The sequence below is a fragment of the Drosophila miranda genome, chromosome 2 (genome assembly GCF_003369915.1).
Source record: "Drosophila miranda strain MSH22 chromosome 2, D.miranda_PacBio2.1, whole genome shotgun sequence".
NCBI lineage: Eukaryota > Metazoa > Arthropoda > Insecta > Diptera > Drosophilidae > Drosophila > Drosophila miranda.
Genome location: NC_046675.1, coordinates 16,594,780 through 16,614,585, shown reverse-complemented (window position 1 = coordinate 16,614,585; position 19,806 = coordinate 16,594,780). Strand labels below are relative to the sequence as shown.

At 46.1% G+C, this 19,806-nt stretch overlaps 3 protein-coding genes across 7 annotated transcripts; 2 read left to right on the top strand and 1 right to left on the bottom strand.

Annotated features, from left to right (window-relative positions):
* The first annotated feature begins 4,668 nt into the window (after positions 1-4,668).
* Positions 4,669-6,106, top strand: LOC108157373. The gene is made up of 3 exons (XM_017289401.2): positions 4,669-5,208; positions 5,266-5,595; positions 5,690-6,106. The coding sequence occupies exons 1-3, from the start codon at positions 5,158-5,160 to the stop codon at positions 6,035-6,037; spliced, it is 729 nt and encodes a 242-aa protein (XP_017144890.1). The 5' UTR covers positions 4,669-5,157; the 3' UTR covers positions 6,038-6,106.
* LOC108157371 (general odorant-binding protein 99b) lies at positions 6,017-7,772 on the bottom strand. 3 transcript variants are annotated; one of them, XM_017289400.2, is made up of 2 exons: positions 7,230-7,755; positions 6,017-6,802 (listed from the first exon to the last, which is right to left on the bottom strand). In XM_017289400.2, exons 1-2 carry the CDS (start codon positions 7,716-7,718, stop codon positions 6,107-6,109), a joined length of 1,185 nt encoding a protein of 394 aa, XP_017144889.1. In that variant the 5' UTR covers positions 7,719-7,755; the 3' UTR covers positions 6,017-6,106. The 3 variants fall into 3 exon arrangements, with proteins under 3 accessions (XP_017144889.1, XP_017144887.1, XP_017144888.1); XM_017289398.2 differs by lacking the exon at positions 7,230-7,755 and adding an exon at positions 6,862-6,966; XM_017289399.2 differs by lacking the exon at positions 6,017-6,802 and having other exon boundaries at positions 7,131-7,598; positions 7,662-7,772.
* A 9,412-nt stretch (positions 7,773-17,184) lies between these two features.
* On the top strand, positions 17,185-18,161 carry LOC108154497 (V-type proton ATPase subunit F). Of its 3 annotated transcripts, none has more exons than XR_001774974.2 (5): positions 17,185-17,325; positions 17,377-17,458; positions 17,523-17,728; positions 17,788-17,991; positions 18,050-18,161. XR_001774974.2 is itself a non-coding variant. In XM_017284797.2 (4 exons), the coding sequence occupies exons 1-4, from the start codon at positions 17,272-17,274 to the stop codon at positions 17,818-17,820; spliced, it is 375 nt and encodes a 124-aa protein (XP_017140286.1). In that variant the 5' UTR covers positions 17,185-17,271; the 3' UTR covers positions 17,821-18,161. The 3 variants fall into 3 exon arrangements, 1 of the variants encoding a protein (XP_017140286.1); XR_004471997.1 differs by having other exon boundaries at positions 17,788-17,995; positions 18,050-18,159; XM_017284797.2 differs by having other exon boundaries at positions 17,788-18,161.
* Positions 18,162-19,806: the final 1,645 nt, after the last annotated feature.

The following is a 19,806-nucleotide window of genomic DNA, read 5'->3' as shown; positions in this document are numbered from 1 at the left end:
CAGCCCCAGTCCCAGCCCGGCGGTCAACGGCAGCCAGCCACTCAACGGCGCCTTCAAGAGGCAAAGGCAACGGCAACAAAAAATCAGAAAAAATGTGTGCAATTAAATGCAAGAAATGTGATTCAAGGTTTCGGAATGCAGGAAGAATATGAAATTAAAGCCAGGCCAGAGACGGCCGCAGCGCAGAACAATTACAGCTGACTCTCTGAGGCAATGTCGAGTTCGAGTCGAGTTCAGATAGGAGTTGAGTTGAGTTTGAGTTTCTGCCTCTGTGTTATTGAAGTGGAGGCTAGAAGACTTGCTTGCCACTGCCTACATGTCCAGACACAGACAGCCAACCAGTTTTAGAAGTGCAAAAGCGACAGCAGCCACAACTACAGATACAGATACAGGTACAAACCTCCAACTAAGCCACCTTGTCAGTTATGCTTTCGCTTTCGATAGCCCGCCCCACTGTTGTTTGGCATCGTTCCATTTGCGGCTGCTGGATCAAGTATCGAGTATAGATAGAGAGCCTCACCCGCAGTTACTCATATTAGTTGTTTCTTTTGTTTCAGGAGCCAAAGCCCAGATTGGTATTCTTTTGGGGTTGGTTTCTCTGCCACGGGGTAGCTGGGGCAAGCCGAGAAACGTGTTTGCCATGCAGCTGTCAGGCGTCAGGCTTGTGGGACTTGTTATGGATTCGTATATTTTTTGGCTCTGGCATTTTCAGGGAGTGCAACAGCAGCAGCAGCAGCGGCAGCCAGTCGACGAGGCGTTGCAATCAAATTGAATGCCAAATTATGCCGCAGTAGTCAGAAATCAGAAATTCTTACCCAGGCAATTGCAGTGGAGTAACTAGCGACGAAGACTCCAAAGCCAACAGACAGTGAAAAACCTACTAATATGTAGTCGGACAAATTAAAAATATTTGAAAAATGCTGAAAATTGCATCAGACATGGAAATCGCCGGAGATTGTGAACGGTTTTAATTGTTGATTTTTGTAGCCCATTTGTGGGTGGGTGCGGCAGCAGCCGCTACGTCGCCATAAGCGTTGAAGTTGACGTCTGCGTCGCTGTCTGCATCGCCGCCGCCATCGCATGAGCAACGCGGAAGAAAAGTGGTTTGGCTTGGTCCACCGCTCTCCATTCCCCACTCCACCACCCTCTGTCTGCCACCACACGTGGTAAGTGCATGCCATTTGTATCTGATTCGTCGTCGATAAACTCACACACCATTCACAGAGATTGAATTCCGAGTGATTGTTATTGTGAGTGCTGCGAGTGATCAGTTTTAGTCTCTGTCGTATTTGGCCAGGCAAGTTCTTAGCCCAAAGCTGCTATTTGGCAAATGCATTAACAGTGAAACGGTAATTTGTCGCTAGCTGCGACAGCGACTGCAACTGCGACCGCCGCGGGTTCGTGACTGGAATCTTTCGTATTACGCACAACTGCCGCCGAAGGCCCGTTAGAACGGTTTCCAGTTAATTATGCCTATATGTATACAATACAATGCTCATGCGGCTACTTTATTTCATTCAAGTACCAGCTGTACGCGTATATTGGCTGGCTGACCTAGTTGGGTGGTTGTTGGAAAGCGCCCAATGGAATGGGGAGGTGTCACCTCCTAGATGTCACCTGCATTTCATCTGTGAAGGTGGAGCGATTACGTATCTAAATATGTGTAGAATATAAACTAAGGCTAAATGCAAATGCTTTCGACAAGGTCTTAAACCGACTTGACCTACAGAAAGTTAATAGATTTGTTCTAGAGTGAAAAGCAGTAGAAACAGGTTGCAGAACATTTACTAATAGATCAATTAATGCTTCTTGAGGCCCGATATCTCAAAGTCTCATTAAGCTTACTGATCTTCCATCTGATTTCGACTGATAAATCTAACTGCCGGATGGGAGCCATTATTTCTAAACAAATATTGAGGAAACCGAATGCTATTTTTGTTTGTTTAACTATCCGTAAACGGCTTAACGATGACCCTCACAATACTATACAAAATATGCTTTTGCCAGACATCTAAGCTTAACTTTAAAACTTTTTTTGTAAACAAAACTATGACTAAAAATATAAAAAAACTTTCCAATTCCGTTTGACAATTATTTTGCCCATTGACAGATCATTTTTACATAAGCAAATTTAGATTGTAATCCTCTTGGGGCTCACTAAACGGTGACCAAAATGCTTCGGGCCAAAATCAAACTGCAGCTTGAACTGCATCGGTTAAGCGTTTTATTCAGACGTAACGGCATATAGATTGAACAATACTATTTCTCATTTCTCATTTCACAGTTCACAGTTTTCATTTATTAACTAATTTCGGATTTACGTAATCCCCCAAAGTGGCAGGCCCAGGCCTTACTGGCGGCCGATTACACGCAACCGCAGTCCGAGGTCAATGCTCAGAGAAATTTCCTTTCAAACACACATAAAATCTGCTTTTCTGTCGACTGAAAAGTGCTTACTTAGTTAACGCTTCATTCGGGGCGGAGGCTTAAGCGATTTCGGGATTAATTTGTAATGCCCTGGAAAGATCGAAAATGAAAATCATGAACAAACACAAACAGAAAGGCACTTGAGAAGTTGAAGAGCTTTTCGTAGTTTGTTGTGTGTGTAGTTACCCCAAAATTGGGCACAGCCACAGACACCGCCCCAATTCGTCATCGTCATCATCATTGTGATTGTCTGAGCGTGGTCCACACCTCCATTAGGCCCGAGCCGAGACGGGCTGCATTTTACCACACTTGAAATCGCAATACAATGAATACATCTGCATAATTAATTCCCACCTAACGAAGATGCCGAGCTAATGAGTTGGATGTTTTGCACCAAATTGAAGGCAACAAACACGCACAGGTTGTTGACTTCTACCTTCCATCAAGCGTCTTGGCCTGGGCTCACTTTCAATTTCGATTTCAGCTAGGTTTCATTGTCTTAGGACAATGCTTCTCTCCGCTCGGTTTTGGCCAGTTGGACACACATAAAATCCACATGTTGCGTAGATGTATTTTTAATTATGGCCATTTGAAGACGGTCTCCATTCGATGCATACTCCCCCTAAACGGGGCAGAAGCAACGGAAACCCCGTTAAGTGGAATTTTGATTTGCATGCGAAATGTGCCAAAAATTGCACAAGCTGCGCGCAATAAGCTGATGTGTTTTTAATTATATTTGGAGTGGCCAGCAGCAGCACCCATACCCCAGAAGAGCGACAGATGCCAGATCCAATTTGTAAATGTCATTAAAGGCAGCTGTCCTACCCTGTCCTATCCTGTCCTGTCCTGTCCTGTTCTGTCCTGCACTTCGTGGCAAGTTCAGCTCTGGCACTGGCAACTAAGCCAAGGACGCACACAGATATTGTTATCGGAACATCTCTTAGTCTCTCGTCCATCGTCTCCCGTCTCTCAGCTTTTATCAAAAGGCTTGCCTGCAGTTTCATTAATGTATTGAACACGCACCAATCCCATCCAATCGAATCGGATCGAATTCGATTTTAGTTCCAGTTTCTTTCCCACAATAAAACACTGCTGTTGTGTTGCCAAAAAAAAAAAAAAAACCAATAAAAGCACCCTGGCAAAAACTGGGTTATAACCTTGAAACCAGACACAAAAGAAACGTTTAAAATGTCCAACTTCTCCATAAATTCAGTCAGCTGCTGCGACACAAAGGGGACTGGACTGCACCGGAGCTGAGCCGATCCGAGCTGAAGAAAGCCGCCTTAACGAGACTCTGATCAGGGCCCATCAAAATGTATTCAAATCTATGCTAAGCTCAATGAAAAATGCTAAATGCTGACCGGGATGATTTTGTAATCGCAGAAACAAGCCGTAAGAAACATCCCACCGCAGCGTGAAGTGTTACCAAAGCTGCAGATTGTCGGTCCAGGCCCCAGGTTGTTGCATTTTAAATTGCCAAAGGTCAGGCGTCGGACCATTGGTGCAGTGCAGTGCAGTTCGGTGGTTCGCTGCATTGGTGCATCTCCAGGCAACAGGCGGACCGGACCGAACCGAACTGTTGATGCTGTGTCGTCATCGTTGTCATCACCGTTGCCCCACCGCCGCCGCCACCGCCGACTGCGTGGCGACACAAAAGCTGTTTGGCAACAACAAACAGAGAAGAAATAAAAACAATTAACTATATAACGAAAATTTGTACAAATTGACAACAGTCCAGTCCCGTCCCGTCCCGGTCCAGCCCGACCCGGTCGCTGGGAGAGTGAAAGAAGAGAGGAAATCGAAAAACTGGATTTGATAATTTTTACGGCCAAACACGCAAGAAAACGAGCCAAGGTCACTGCGAAGAAATTGTGGAATCTTGTGGGGGAAACGTGGCCGCCTTGCCGGTGCCGTTCGAATCAGTCGATAGTTGTGGAGATTGTTGTCGCTGACTCTTGGACCGATCTGGCAGAACCACTTTGAAGTTATTTGCAATTGCGGCGGATGGAGAAGATGAAGATCTCATCATTGCTATGGGCTTGGATTGCGCTGCTGCTGCTGATGATGATGATGCGACATGTTAAACACGTTTTGCTCACTCTCGATACTCGAATCCGGTTGCTCAAAAATGCGTAAAGTGGGACGATGTCGCTCTTTTACAGGTTGGGCCAAGCCAACCACAGCACCACAAGCCCCACCAGCAACCACAACAACAACAACAAATAATATTAAAAGCCTGGTCGGGCAAAATGCCAAAAAAAAAAACAAAAAATGCCACATCAATTAACAACCCTCAATAGCAAAATGATTCCAATGACCAGCCTGATGTGGCACTGCGATGGCAGGTGTTGATCGATACAAAAATGCAACTGGGCATCTGGCATCTGGCCCAGTGATCGGTTGGGGTTGCGTAAGAGGCATCGATAGGTGTGCCCCGACGCGTCGCAACAATCGTTTCGAGATTCTTTGCGCAAGCGAGGCCTAAACTTGAACCATAAGATGATAGTGCGGGAGCTCTGATTGTACCTCTGTTATCAGCAGCCCACTCGGAAGCATTGGATTGAACTTGAGGTAGCCAAAAAAATGGGTTATCAATGTCCAGAGCCCAGAGCTAGAACCATGATAGATCGATCGTTAAGTTCTGAGTGAGATTTTTGCCTGAGGTTCAGTATTCCATCGGTCGCAGAACGTGAAGGAAATCACCACCAGCCAGAAAAAGCAAGCAAGACAATGTCGAGGCAAATGTGGTCACTGCTGGCCTTCTTCCTGTGTATAGGAGTGGTAAGCCATGATAACAAACAGACAGAACCACAGAATTACTCTTCCTGTACTTTGCAGCTTGAGAGCCTGGCTCTGCTCGACCACGAGACAGAAAGCATTGAGAAGTGCATTAAGAACTACGGAGGCCTTACCTCTGAGACTGCTGAGCGTCTGGAACGGTTCAAGGAGTGGTCGGATGGCTATGAGGAAATACCCTGCTTCACGCAGTGCTACCTCGCCGAGATGTTTGAGTTCTACGACAATCGCACGGGCTTCGATGAGAGCGGCATTGTGCAGCTCTTCGGACAGCCCGTCTACAACGCCTGTCGCCAGAGATTAGAGCTGGGCGGGGGTCGCACCCAGAGCAGCTGTGAGCATGCCTACGCGGGCTTTCACTGCATCACCAACGTGAGTAGTCGATAAGAGAGATAATGCCCAGTCACCCAGTCACCCAGTCCAGTGAACCCCCGATACTGATACTGATTCTTATCAACATACGCAGCTGGAGGGGCATCCATTCATGCAGATCGAGAGCATGCCCAACATCACGGAGTCCGCCAAGACCGCCATGAAGGATTGCCTGCAGTTAGTGGACCGAGACGAGTGGAGCCGCTTCCAGGCGTATCCCGAATTCCCCGTAAACGAGCCCATTCCCTGTTTCACGCGCTGCTTCATATCGAAGCTGCATCTGTTTGACGAGCGCACCCGCCGCTGGCAGCTCCCGATAATGCGGCGACACTTGGGTGTCCCAGTGCCGGGCGCCCATGTGTCCGCGTGCCATCAGAGGCGTGGCAGGAATCAGTGTTCCAGCATTTACCAGCAGTTCACGTGCTATGTCATGGCCGCTTAGATCGGCCATCTCTATTATAAATGAACATAATCCATGTCTTCTAATACAAGTGACTTTATAGTTACGCTATTAGCTCGTCTCTATACTTTCCTCCCCGAAATCATTGCCATTGAGACGCTCCCAGCACTTGTATTCCTCGTACATCCAGGAGCACTTGCTGGTGGCTTCCTTCCGCTCTTTATCACTGCGTCGGCACTCGCTGTAGTCTAGTGGCTGTTCCTGCGTCTGATTCTCCATGCGACTGGGGCCAAAGGCTTGCTGCCAGTTGAGGAGATGCCAGTTTCCCGTCGTATCATAGAAACCCATGGCATCAGCGAAGCACTGGAACAGGCACGGAATCGGTTCTTCGGTCTTAAGCTGATTATACTGCAGCAGCTCCACATTGGTGGCATTCAGAGTACGCGCGCAGTGGAGCAGCGTGCTGAGACTGGTTCCGGCGTGCAGTTCCGCCTGCTTCAGGCAGCGGAGTCCGCGATAGGCGAAGCTGCAGCCGTCCCGTGACTTCCGCATCAGCTCGAACCGGCAGTAGTTGTAGACATCGGCGCCCAAGTCATCGGTCAATCTCTTGCCCTGCCATTTGTTCTTCACGATATCAAACCAGCCCTTCTCGCTGGCCAGACAACGCATCAGGCAGGGCACCTCCTCACTTGTCCATTCGGGGTAGCGCTCCAGCTTCTGCAGATCGCTGACAATGCGCTCCGGGCTGCTGACTTTCTTCAGACAGTTCTCCAGAATTTTGGCTTCACCCGCAAGATCTGCCAGAACCTGATGGAAACACGGATTAGTAGGAGATCTGGGATGGGTTTCGGGCCAGTTGAACGCACCAGGCTGCTGACGGCGAGCACGCCTGCTAAAATAATCCACAAGGAGATCATCTAGATGCCGAGAATGCACAATGTAAACTAAATACGAGATCATGCGCCTATCAGTGTTCGTACCAGGCACCGGAGAGCCGAAGCTGATGCAGTGGAGGTGGAGGTTATCAGCCTGGCGAGATTAAGTCTCATGTGGGTTCAATGAATGACAGCGGAGAGGCACTACAGAGTTGTAGAGATGCACAGAACAGAACCACTAGCCCGCTGGGAATATCGCCTTGTACTAGGTCAGTTCGCTACCGTTTTTATTTTGGAGTAATTCAAAATACAATGACTGAAAAAATTCTTATATCACATTGGACGACTCAGGCGTAGACCTTGCGGACTACATGCCGGTTGATGGGCAGCCAGCAGGAGAAGACGCGGTTGGCGAATGTGCAAACATCCGACTCCGCCTCATTGTGATCGATGCACTTCTCCAGGCCATGTTGGACCGTGTCCAGATCCTTGGGGGTCTTGACCGTGAACTGTTTAATTATTGCCTTCTCGTCGAAGCCTCTGCTTTCCGAGAACAGACCCATCTTCTCCACAAAGCACTTGACGAAGCAGCTGGTGCGACGATGGGCGGGGAATTCATAGTTCAGGAACTTTTCGTAGATGTCATCCGGAACGTGATTGTCCTCCCGGCAATCTTCGAAGGCCTTGGCCGCATCGTCGTGCGTTCGCACCTGGAACTTGGCCGATGTCTGCAAAGTAATGGTGGGATAAGGTGTCACGTCCGTCAGCAAGGGCAACCACTGGGCACTGACCTGCGACACGGCAGCAGCAGCTACGGCGACAATCAGCAGGAGAGTGAAAGACTTCATTTCTGGCTCGGACGAGGGCTCGAGAGCAAATGTGGCAAGCGACTAAGTCCGGACGAGATTTTCCATATTAGTTATATACCCAACCGCAGCGAAGGTGGGCTCTAGATATCAGCGGGCGAAGCCAAGTCGGGGCAGATTTGTGGACCAGAGTGAATAATAACACGCAAAACCCGTTGCTGGCCCATGCCTGGCTCCATGACACTTGGTGCCTGGTGTGGCTGGTGGTGCTGTGGCTGTGGCTGTGGCTTGGTGGTTGGCTCTTGGCGGTACCCTTGCGTCAGTTTGCTCTTAAAAAATAAAGAAACAAAACGGTTAAGTGAAGCAGTCGCAGCAGCAGCAGCCGCAGCCGCAGCGTTGGCAAACGGGTTTGAGACAGGCTGAAACCGATGCCGACTGCGACTCGGCTGTCAACATCATTGTTGGGCCGCGCTGGGTCTGGATGGTTATATAATCGGGCAACGGTGCGGCCGTATAATGGTTACGTTTTGCTTAAGCCAATTAAACGATTTGTTTTCGTTCCACAAATTCACTTGGCCTGTGCCACACATATTTCTGCCCCATTCCTGTCTCTGGGAATGGGCTCTGCTATTGTCAGCACTGAAAAATGTGTGTTTGGCATTTTGGTGGCTTGTTTTTAAAATTTATTTCCTCCCTTTTTTTGGGTTGCACAAATTCTAACACCTCGATGTCAGCTTGCTGCACACTTCCGTATCCCGACACCTGGAAGGCCGGGCCCGGTCGTATTTTTTGCAGCTTTTTGCCCATCTGCCACATGGGGGCGGTGGGAAAAATAAAAAAAATTTGTTTGTTTACTGCTTTTTATGTCACGCGGCAACAGCTCCCGAAAATAAATTAAATAAATTATTCAATTGAATTTATTTATTACCGACCAATTTGGTCGCTCAACAGACTTTTGCATTTGTGTAATTAACGGCAGTTCGTGGAATATTGCACAGATTGCACATAGGGCCGGACCCAGAGCACGGTCCCTGCTCCACTCATCCAGACATCCTGCCCACCCGGGTCACATGCTAGCCCTCGGGCAGCGTTCGATTGGTTTGGCTTTTACTTTCGTGGCATGTCAATGACATTGGCGTGGGCTCTTGAACCCATCGAGCAGGGACACTGGGATGTATTGCATGTTGGCTAAAACAAGAGGTAAAGGCTAATGAAGGGCTCAGCCTTGGCCCATGTGGTTACTTGAGATGTTGAAAGTTTAAGCTGCTACACCCGAGACGAGAAAGCAGTCTGGAAGCAGATTTAAATAATCGGTAGCGTATCTACATGAATAAAATTGTTCAAATACTTGCTGATAAGATAAGAATACGAATTAATGTTTGAAATGTATAAATATGATGAAATTCCATTTGAAATTTCTTGATAAATTTATGATTATTCCATATTAAGGCTGACCACGGTAGATTCGGCTATGTGCCGGCACCAGAAAAAGCGATGGCCATTTCCATCTCCGGTGAAAAACGGAATGTTTTTTCAGAGAGTGAAAAATTTAAAATAAATACTTGAATTTGAAAACGTCGACACACGGCATTGGCTTCACAGTTGCATGGGGCCTGCCATTCCCATTCCCCATTTCATATTCCCCGTTCCATTCACCGTTTGCCAAACCTCCAACGGATCTCTAACGCGAACGAACGCCATTTTTTGGCTTCGCTTTCGTTTTAACTTTTTCTGCCATAAATTGAGCCAAAGTGCAGCTGCCTGCCGGCATGTATTTATTTAAAAGTGCTAAAATATTTGCAAAACGCTTCACAATTGCATTTATCCCATTCCGAATGGGCATCCATCCCACCCATACCACCCGTTGCGGCATTTTATATTGGCTTAAAAAAATATTGAATATACATACATCAAATGTGCCTAAGCCCATGCACACCCCCTTTCAATAATTGCGTTAATATGCAGGCAGCAAAAAAATGGCAACAATATTTAATTAAATGCCAGGCAGGGCATAATTGATTTTTCAGCATTGCCACGGACCCAGGGCACGAAAAAAAAATAGCAAACCACATGAGCTGGCCAGCTCGGTAATCGAAACTAACTACTAAATGTGCGGTGGGAATGCACACAGTCCAGAAAAACGTATCTCGAACAAACGAAATCAGAGCTGCGGTGTGTTTTGTGTGCAGGATTTACGCAGATTATAATTAGGTCGGTTCCTGATTGAATTTGTTGCCTTTGCGATGTCCAGATAGGATGTGCGCTCTTTGACTTTAAAGCATTCAGGAGAGGAGTTACGCTTCGAGTGCCATCGAGTAAATATCATAGAATTTTATTATTGTTGTCCCAGGGTGTCCTTCAAAAACACAAACAAACTTCCAGGTCAATTAAAAAAAAAACCTAGCAATGACAGGCAGAGAGGGAGAAACGAAAACAAATGACATAAAGTTACAAGCAAAAACTCTGTACGATGCTTGGAGTACTCGTATTTTTGTATTTTTTAGGTACAACGAAATGTAAATTCAATTGCTAGGCATGTGCATGCAGGCTGTACTCGTATTTCACAGGATATCCGGCAGCATCCATTTTTAGGCATATCGCACGCCTTGACCAACAACAGCAGCAGCAACAGCTGCCTCCAAACTAAACAATAAAATTTCATGGCCTTTGGTTTTTGAAATGCAGCAGCAACAGAACAGCAGCAATAGAGCAGCAGCAGCACTAAGAACAACACTTGCGAGTCGGCACACACTCTTTCAATAACCGAGTGGTTTCCATTTCTTGGCTTCATGCTCTGGCCCAGGCTCTGTCTATAAATCACAAATTGAGCTGCGGTGTCCACTCACTTTACCCTGCCCCAGAGCCTGCCACTGCTTCTGCCTCTGCCACTGGACTGCGCCGGTCCATGTCCCTGTCCCTGTCCCTGTCTGTGGCTCATATATTATGAGCTCATATTAAAACATTTTACACACAATTTCGTTTGCAGTCGCCTGGTGAGCAATGGGCCTGGTCTACCAGCTTCAACTCCAGGCATGAATTATTATGCACCTAGGCGTATACGCAATGTTTAATTTTCAACTCGACTAACGGGTCCGTCTGGCGGTGGAGACTATGGAGACGATGATGGCGACACGCTCCCTGCACACATAAATTCCTAGGGCAGCCGACAAACGACTTGTTCAATTTCCCCATATATATTTACCCCGCTCTGTGTTTGCCCCCCTACCGCCACCAATACCCTAAGGCCACCACCACTACCACACGAACAAGACACGCTACACAGAAACTGATGCAGGTTCAGGAGCAACTATGGTGCAACTATTTCAGAGCGTAGGAAATATGTGGGGGGAAGGATCTCGAGGAGAAATGACTTTTTCGCCTGGCTCGGTACTGGTACGCCTGGTACTCAGTGCATGCCCAGTGGCTGCTGATGGCGGGCCACGTACACATGTCGAAAACTAACTGCAGCCGCCGCTGCCCAAGGGCAGCCATCGCCATCTCGGCCTGGCCCTACTCATCCCACATCCTCATCAGGAGCGCAAAAATTTCAGCCATTTGTCCTGCATGCTTGCGGCATAAAAATATGCCAGGGCCAGCATTTTCATGCGGGTCATCTACTTGCAGCTCCAGTCCCAGTCCCAGTCCCAGTCCCAGCTTCAACTGAAACTCTAACTCGAACTGCAGCTTCAGTTTTGGGCGTCCCAACGTTTCAAAGTCATGCACCCCAGATCCGTGTGTGTGTTCGTGTGTGGCCTCGCAGAGTTTTGAGCTGTTTTTTTTTCTGCTGCAACTTTTCGAGGTATGTTTGGGCTGGGACCCGCAAAAATCATGCAAAAACAGGACCAAAAAAATATAAAACTCTTCGTACTAGTTGGCCAGAAAATAACAAAGGGAGGAAACGTTTACCAAATGGACTCGACTCTGGCTAAAAATGCTGCTGGCACTTTCACAAAACATTTGAAATACAAATAAAAATCTAAAGCATGTGTGGAGGCGAGGAGACAGTCCCAGACAAGTCATTGCTGCTAGAAATCACTTCAAATGCAAAATAAAATTTCATTTTGTTTTAGTTTTCACTTGGCGTACCAGTACCCTCCCAACAGCCTCCTAACCTCCCCCCACATCCGTCACCCAGCTCGTCCGCCGCCTGTCTGCAAGTTGGACATGCTTGTTTACGCTTCATCATGTCGTCGTTAGTTGCTGTCCAAGCTGCACCTCGTCCCTGGTCCCTGGTCTTTTGGCCTAGTCCCTTGGCCTGTCCAGGCTTGCATGGCTCTGAAGCAATGACACGATGACATTTTAATATGGCCCGTAACTTTTGTTTAGTCTGAGATGCCGCCTTTATTCGGATCTGGCCCAGCTTTGTCAGTCATCGTCATCCCGGTTTGGCTTGGGGTAATTTCCTCGGATATTTCCAGCTGACGTTGCCGAATGATTTGTGCGATATGCGACTGACTGGATCGGGACGGGAATGGGGACGGACTAATTCAATTTTATTAAATATTTTTTACGCTTTTCACATTCATTTCCATTTTTCCATTTATTATTTCGCTTTCTTTAGGTAAATTGCTGCCTGATTTGTTATGAATTGAAATCAAAAGGTAATGTAGCGCATAAAATCAGAGTCATACAGACATGAAACACACATATCGCTTGCCAAGCCCCCCATCCCAATCCCAGTACCCCCTTTTTTCACCCACTATGGCAGCGCAGCACCTTTCGCCTGGCCGCCTGTCTGCGTCTGTTGCACGCTCAATTTTTCATTACTCATGCCTCAATCAATCAGAAAAAATGCGATTTTATTTCATTTTGATGCGTATTACAAGCGTTGATCTGATGTATGTAAGCCTCTATATACTCCTATACCTTTTTAATTTTATTTCTTCGAGCATTTCTTTACGGTTCGTGTGGTGCGCTGTCGGATTGGGTTTTGTACGGGCCAACATGTGGTGTACTTATTGTATTTTGCATACTACCAAACAAACAATCAACAGCAGACATACTCGTAAGAGTGTGCTGCTATTTGTGTACATAGGTTATTTGAATTTTATATTAATTTATATTAATGACCAATTAGGTGGATTTCGCGAAAAGGTCTAGCCTAAACAACCGAAATAGATATACGAATATGGCAGGGCTGTTAAAATCGAATCACCGATATTTGCCATGTCATGCTATCGAAAGTCAGTGAAAATACGAGATGTTGCAAATCAACAAAACACACCATTTGACGGAAGAATCGCAAGTGCCGCAGACCCTGTTGTTGTGGTAAAAATTCTCAGAGTAACAATCACATAATTGGCTTTCATCTGGCAACAATCAGTCATTATCTTCTTCATTCACAGGCCGGGAAACTATTCATAGAAAAGAGACTTAAGTACAACGATTCATTAAGTTTTTTACACACGCCTGCTGATGCCAATCTATGTATATGGCAGGGGTTTATATACGAGGTATAGGTATAGACTCGGCGGCAATTTCTAATGCCAGCACTCCCATTAGCAGATGGAGGAGCAGCACCACAAAGTGGAACCATCATCTTCCCGACCCGACCCGACCCGCCGCGCCAGTACCCGTACCAGTACCAGAGAGTGACGTGTCGGCGGATGGCGATCAGTTCCTTAGCCTCTTCGGCTCTGCTCCTACGCGTATGTCAAAAACTGTTTACTCAGAGGACTGGCAACAGCTTTTGGCGTTGCTTTTGTCGCCGCTTCGACAACGCCTTTTGTGATTGGAATATAAAATAAGATACAGTACAAAGAGCGACTACGACGACGGCATTGACGACGAGCGACAGCGAAATCTGTGGAAGACGATGGCGATGGAAACAGGAGAGAACACACAAATCAAACGCATCTGCTGGCGGAGTCAGCACACAGACAGCTGCTGGGAATTTGGAAAGAAGTCGCAAGTGGAGATACATGGCTCTGGCGCTGGCTCTGGCTCTGGGTCTGGGTCTGGTTGTGGCTCTGGCTGTGACTGGGACCCTGTCTGTATCATCCGACTGTCAAAGTATCTTGTAGTTGGCGTTGACTGCTTGGTAATTACGTGACGTTTTTTTGATAAATTGTGATTCGTGGCGTGATTTGCAGTCAGCCATTACTTAAGACTAATGTGCGGCATGCTCTCAGAATTGGAACAAACGCCAAAACGTATTTGATTTTAATGCATTTCTATTAACGGTTTCGCTACCATCGTCCGCTCGCTTGCCAATAAGACCAAAATGCCGACAACTCAGTCGCCGCCACATGCTGACCCAGTTCGTCAATTGAATCGACAAATGCGCGAGGGGGGCAAAAGAGAGGAGAGAGGAGATTGGTCGGGCGCAGACCAGAGGTTATCAACCCACAAAAGTGGCGTTCAATGCATTGGCACGATTTTTGGCTTAGGGCCCTGCATAATAACCAACTGCACATTAACAGTTAACACCCGCACACCCAGCCACTCACATATACAGCGAATATGCACTCTGATATGCGGTCTGCAATGGTCAGCACAGCACCGCCCATGGCCAGAACTTTTACCAATTAGGCATTGAATTTGTATCCCCTGCGGCCGTCAGCTCTTCCTGCTCTTCCTGCCGTTCCTACCATCCTGTCGAATGTTGCATGGGCTGAATGGCCTGCTGCTGCTGCAGCTGCCTTCCGATCATTTGTGGCTGACGCTGCCTTTGCCTTTGTTTATTATATTGTCATTATGCTAATTTTGTTTTACAATTCGATTGATTGTGAGCCACCAAAAAAGAGAGTGCATATGTACAAACGAGTACGAGTATATGCTCCGCTGGCAAGTGAATGGCAGTGAGATATCGGTGGATGTTGTCGCCGTGACGTTAATGTCGATGTCATGTAGTCGTACTACCCGTGTCGCATATACGGACGTACTCCTCTCTGTTTGCTGCCTGCATTTGACATTTTGCACATTGCTTTCCTTGTGATTTTTGCTCTTGTTGCCGCTGTTGCTGATGTTGTAGCTGTTGTTGTTGTACGCCTGTTTACCTTTCAATAAAAATTGTTGAATAATCAACCACAGCAGCAGCAGTGGCAGTAGCTGTGGCAGTACAAAACATCACAAGCAGCAAGCAGAGCACTGAAAGGTTCATTACATTTCACTCCAATATGTAGAAGAAGAAAGCGTATTGCGAATTTGTGTTTTTTTTTTGCTTATGCCTTGATTTGCGTGATGTGCATACGGAGCAGCGACAGGTCTATGGATGGCGGCGATAGCAGTTTCGATTATATAATCCCGCAAATGTTATGGTATTTTAAGCACTATATAAATAACAGGCGTGCTTGCACTTAACCAGGCTTTTGAAATGCCTTCAAAAGTTCAGCAGAGCAGCAGCCAGGCAAAATGGAAGGGCGAAAGGCGTATGCCGAACAAAGCCAACCAACCCAAGAAGGGCCAACCAAAGAGTAAATCGTGAGGAGGGAAAGAATATGAGATATCTGATATTCGAAAAACAGAATAACTGGGCTGACAAACACACAATCTGAATGAAGGGACAGCCAGCTGAAGCGATTGTCAGCTGGTGAGCGAATGACTTATGAATGCATGAACGAGTAACCTGATTTGGTAGAATGTTGCCGACATCTACACAGCATTGATAGGCCTCAGGGACTGGGGGCTATGATTCATCCGATTTTCAGTCAATTACTTTCCGAATTTCCGAGAATATTCGAAGAAAAAACCTTATTTTAAAATCCAACCTAATTCTGTGAAAACGCACATAAACACATGCATGTCACACAATCTGGGCAAAAAGAGAAACTTAGAACCCCTCCAAGGGAGCAAAGAACTCCACGCTTAAAATCCAAATTAAAATGTTCAACTATTTGGAGGGCCTGTGACCCAAAGCGGGAAAATAGGCAGAACGTGCCGGGCATAAGTGAAAATTTTCTGCCAACAGCATATTAAATGTCACCATGGCCATATTTAAGAAGCTTCAGCCAGCAAAAGTCAATCGAAACATTGTTGGCGTTCCCGTTCCCCGTTTCCCGTTTCCCGTTGCTGTTGCTGATGTTTCTGTCGCTGATGTTGCCCAGTGGTGTAGTCAATAAACTAAAACCGGTAGCATGAAATGGCGGTTGTGGTCGTCGCTTTGAGGCTGGCATACCAACTCTGGCTGGCTCCGGCATCGGCATTAGCCATAGCAATGTGTGGAAAAAGGTCAGCGGGCCAAAACATCGATGGCTTGGATAGCTCTGGGCTTGGTATCGGATTTGGATTGAGTTGGGATGGGCTCAGTGTGGTTGCAATTTACGTGTGTGCCCTGACGTTGTTGCAATGACAGTTTTTCCCCTCAGACACAAAAGTTCAATGCACCTCGGGGAGTGCAACTTCATAGATGTGTTTGGATCTGTGTCGGTCTCTGTGTGCTGCTGCTGCTGCTGCTCCAACTGTCAATTAATGGCAAATGTCAGGGGCTGGCTTTGGAGCATTAATCATAATTAGTTATGCCACACGACAGCTAAAGCAGCGGCAAAAGCAACAGCTACGGCTTCAAATTGGTTATTGATATGTAAGCTGTAAACAATTAGAGCTGATTTGAAAAAATGTTAACTGAAGAATTGTTGGGTTCAAGTGGCAGCAGCCAGCCTGGCACCGGTTGTGTCGAAAGTTTGTACAACAATTAGCAACATTTAGGGACTGCTTTCCGGCCCTCTGCCACTTTGCCACTCTGTTGCCATGCAACTACGTAACGCAAATGAGTTAGCAGAAAAACAGCTAAAATGGAGAAATGGAAAGCAAATGTGGTGCACAAAACCGGCTTGAGCACTGGCTTCGGCCTAGGATATGGAGCGATTCACTTCGAAAGAGTGGAAACAGACAAAAGACAATAGGAGCAAAGGTGATCAATGCGTGGAATACGTCAAGACTGTAGGTGTGGGCTAAGCCCTTTTGGGCAGTTATCTAATCCAATTAGGAGCTGTCGCAGCATAAACTTTCAGGCGCAGCGCATTACATAAACTACACAAGAAGTGGGTGGTGTATTGGGGAGGTTTATGAGGTGGGGAACTGTTTGGACACTCAATTTTGTTGATGCTGTTGCCATTGTTTTCGATTAAGTTTTGAGCAGCAACTGACAAAAATTCGTTATAAAATTGCATTGCAGTGGACAGCGGTAGCGGCAGAGGCAAGAGCAACAAAGCAAACATTTCAAACAATTATAAAACTTGTTTTACGCTTGACAAAACAACAAACAGCAGCAGCAGGGGCAACAGAATGTGGCAGGGGCAGCGCCAGCGAAGTCCAGCCAGTGTTCTGCCATCAAATCCGGCGTAGCTGTCAAGTGCAGTTCGCATTGCCCCAAAGTATTCCGCTGCATCCTGCGTGCTGGCCAGTTTCTGCATGCCACTCGTTCGCAGATCTCAATTCTCTAAAATCTTTTCACTCAAACAATTATTTCGTCATCAGATATGTTTTATTCATACATATATGCGCCAGAACGGTTGGCCGGGAAAAGTCTGTTTTAAATACAGATAGTATGGAAAAATCGACTGTGAGTTTTAGTTTCCATATAGGAAGCGTTGGCAATCCCATCATTTCAGTGTCGTTGTAACAATTTATTTCCGTGCTAGAATTGAGTTTGAAAATGTCGATAAATATGGAAACATTTGGTAAACTCATTGGCGTTATTGGCGATGAGGTAAGAGTAATACCATTTTCGAATAAATTCAACTAACCATATTTTCCAAAGGACACTTGTGTAGGCTTTCTGCTTGGTGGCATTGGAGAAGTCAGTGAGGATCGTGAACGGAATTTTTTCGTTGTGGAGAAGGGTAAATCCCAGCAATGATAGATAGTCTATCAAACACAAACAACCTTATCCCTATCCTCAACCAGATACCACTGCTGCCCAGATTAATGCCTGCTTTAAGAAATTCCTAGAGCGCTCCGACATAGGTATTATTTTGATCAATCAGGTGTATGCGGACATGATACGCCCCACAGTCGATGCCCATGTGGTGCCGGTGCCGACTGTGGTGGAGATTCCATCGAAACAGCATCCGTACGATGCCAGCAAGGACTCGGTTATGAAGAGGGCCTATGTAAGTTGAGTCTGCCTAAACGTCCATCTTCTTCCTCTATTTAGTGCCTACCGCCCTAGGGTATTATCAATACGCCCAAGAGGCGCCACTAACGGCTCTACTTTGGCAATCAACTGTGGCTGTGGGAGAGTTTAATGAATGATTTGCATAGTTTTCAAAAGTATCTACAAAATGCCACTGCCAAACTGAGAAGTACCGAACAAAGCACGCTCACAAGCGCCAATAAGGGCATACGGAGAAATAAGAAAATAAAGCTTATAGATGTATGTATGTGTGTATCTATGCGTACATCAGGCAACTTTTCAACTTTTGCGTTTTAAGGAAATTGCCAAAAAACTGCAGCAGCAACAATCTGAGACGGGAGGAAAACAACAAAAATGCCTTGCGCTTGCAACAAAATTGAAAACAGCAACCGCAACAACAACAACAACAATAACCAACACCAGGAGCAGGGGCAGGAGCAACAATAGAAGGAGCACAGCAACAGCAGCAGCAACAGCAACAGCAACAGCAACAGCATCAGCCATAACAAAAGTAACAACAAAGTGAACGAAAACGATACAAATAAGCGCTGAAAATGCCAATACATGGCAAAAATGTGCAGAAAAAAAACCCAAATAAAATAGAAGCCCAGCCAAACCCAAAACCAACCAAACAGAATGAGGAGCGAACCGAAATAAAAGAACGCATCGAAACAAAAAACAAAAATAGAATATAACAAAATAAAAACTCTTAAAAAGACAGTACACAATGATACAATTTACGTTGCCTGCTAGGGTCCGGGCTGGAGGGTAGGGGTACACGAGTACTATGTCTTCTTATGGGGTGCCTGCTTAGCGCAACAAAAGCGTGCGAAAACAATATTTGAGCCAAGTATTTTGCGCCAACTTTTCGCACCAAGAAGTTAACGCCAAGAATGCATTCAAAAAGTTCCAGCCTTGGCTTTAGTGACAAGTTTGTTCGCATTGCATCCCTGGTGGCTCCACAAAAGAGCAGCCTAAAAGCAGGCAGCTTTTCTGGGGTCACACTGCCGAAATCCGCCCAATACTGGGCAAGAAAATTACCGAAATTTTAGAGCTACAAAAAACACACCATTTTTGTGAAAATTTGCAACAGCTGAAAATGGCTTAAATGGTTGAAATCACATGGATATACAATGTATGCATCTACAATATACTGCCAGAAAGGAAAGCTATATTTTATAGGTGGCTGTTTTGAGCCCCTTTTAACCCGACATGTACCCAATATAGTACTACCAGCAAGAGTGTTAATTGAGTATTAATAAATTGTTAGCTCAGTGATATTTAATGAGCCATGACACTTAGAAGCAACCAATTGGCTAGCTGTCAAATATCTGGCACAGGCTACGGATGTAGAATGCACGCCAGGCCAGTCAGGTTTTGACAACAAAATGGCGTTTTAGGTATAATTAGCTGCACATGCCATTTACGGGAACACGCCCCTGTCTTGCCCTGCCCTGCCAGTGGGGTGCACGCGGCGTATGCTTAATTGCATTACAGGAAAGCTGCCAAACTCACTTGACTGTGAAACTCTAGGGGCTGTTCGAGCATCAGCTGCCAAAAGCATTCAGCAGATGGGCACCAATGATTCCAATGAAACTTTTGCATCCACAGATATATTGAAATGGATCACCTTTTTGCTGGTGAAGAGCTAAAATATAGATCGGTGTCCCTTACATTTGCGAGACTTATTAAGCACCGTTTTAATTAAAATTTAATTAAAATAAGAGTTAAGATGCGTTATCTACGTTTGGAGTACGCAATGATGGCATGAAGTAAGGCAAAGAAGTGAGACGAGTCGAGACCCCTTTCAGTCCAATGCAGAACTTTTGACACAGAGCGACAAGTTTTGCGCCTTTTTAGCAGTTTAGAGAGAAGAAAGAAAAACTAAATAAATAAGCGACTAACAGACTGACTGAAAAAAGACGAGGGAGAACTACAGACAGGACAGCATCAACTGCAGCGAAACTTTAGCGACGAGCAATGGGGAACATAAATAAATGAAATTATTCAAAAGTAGTTTGGAATTCTCGTGACAGCGCATAAAAACAAACAGCT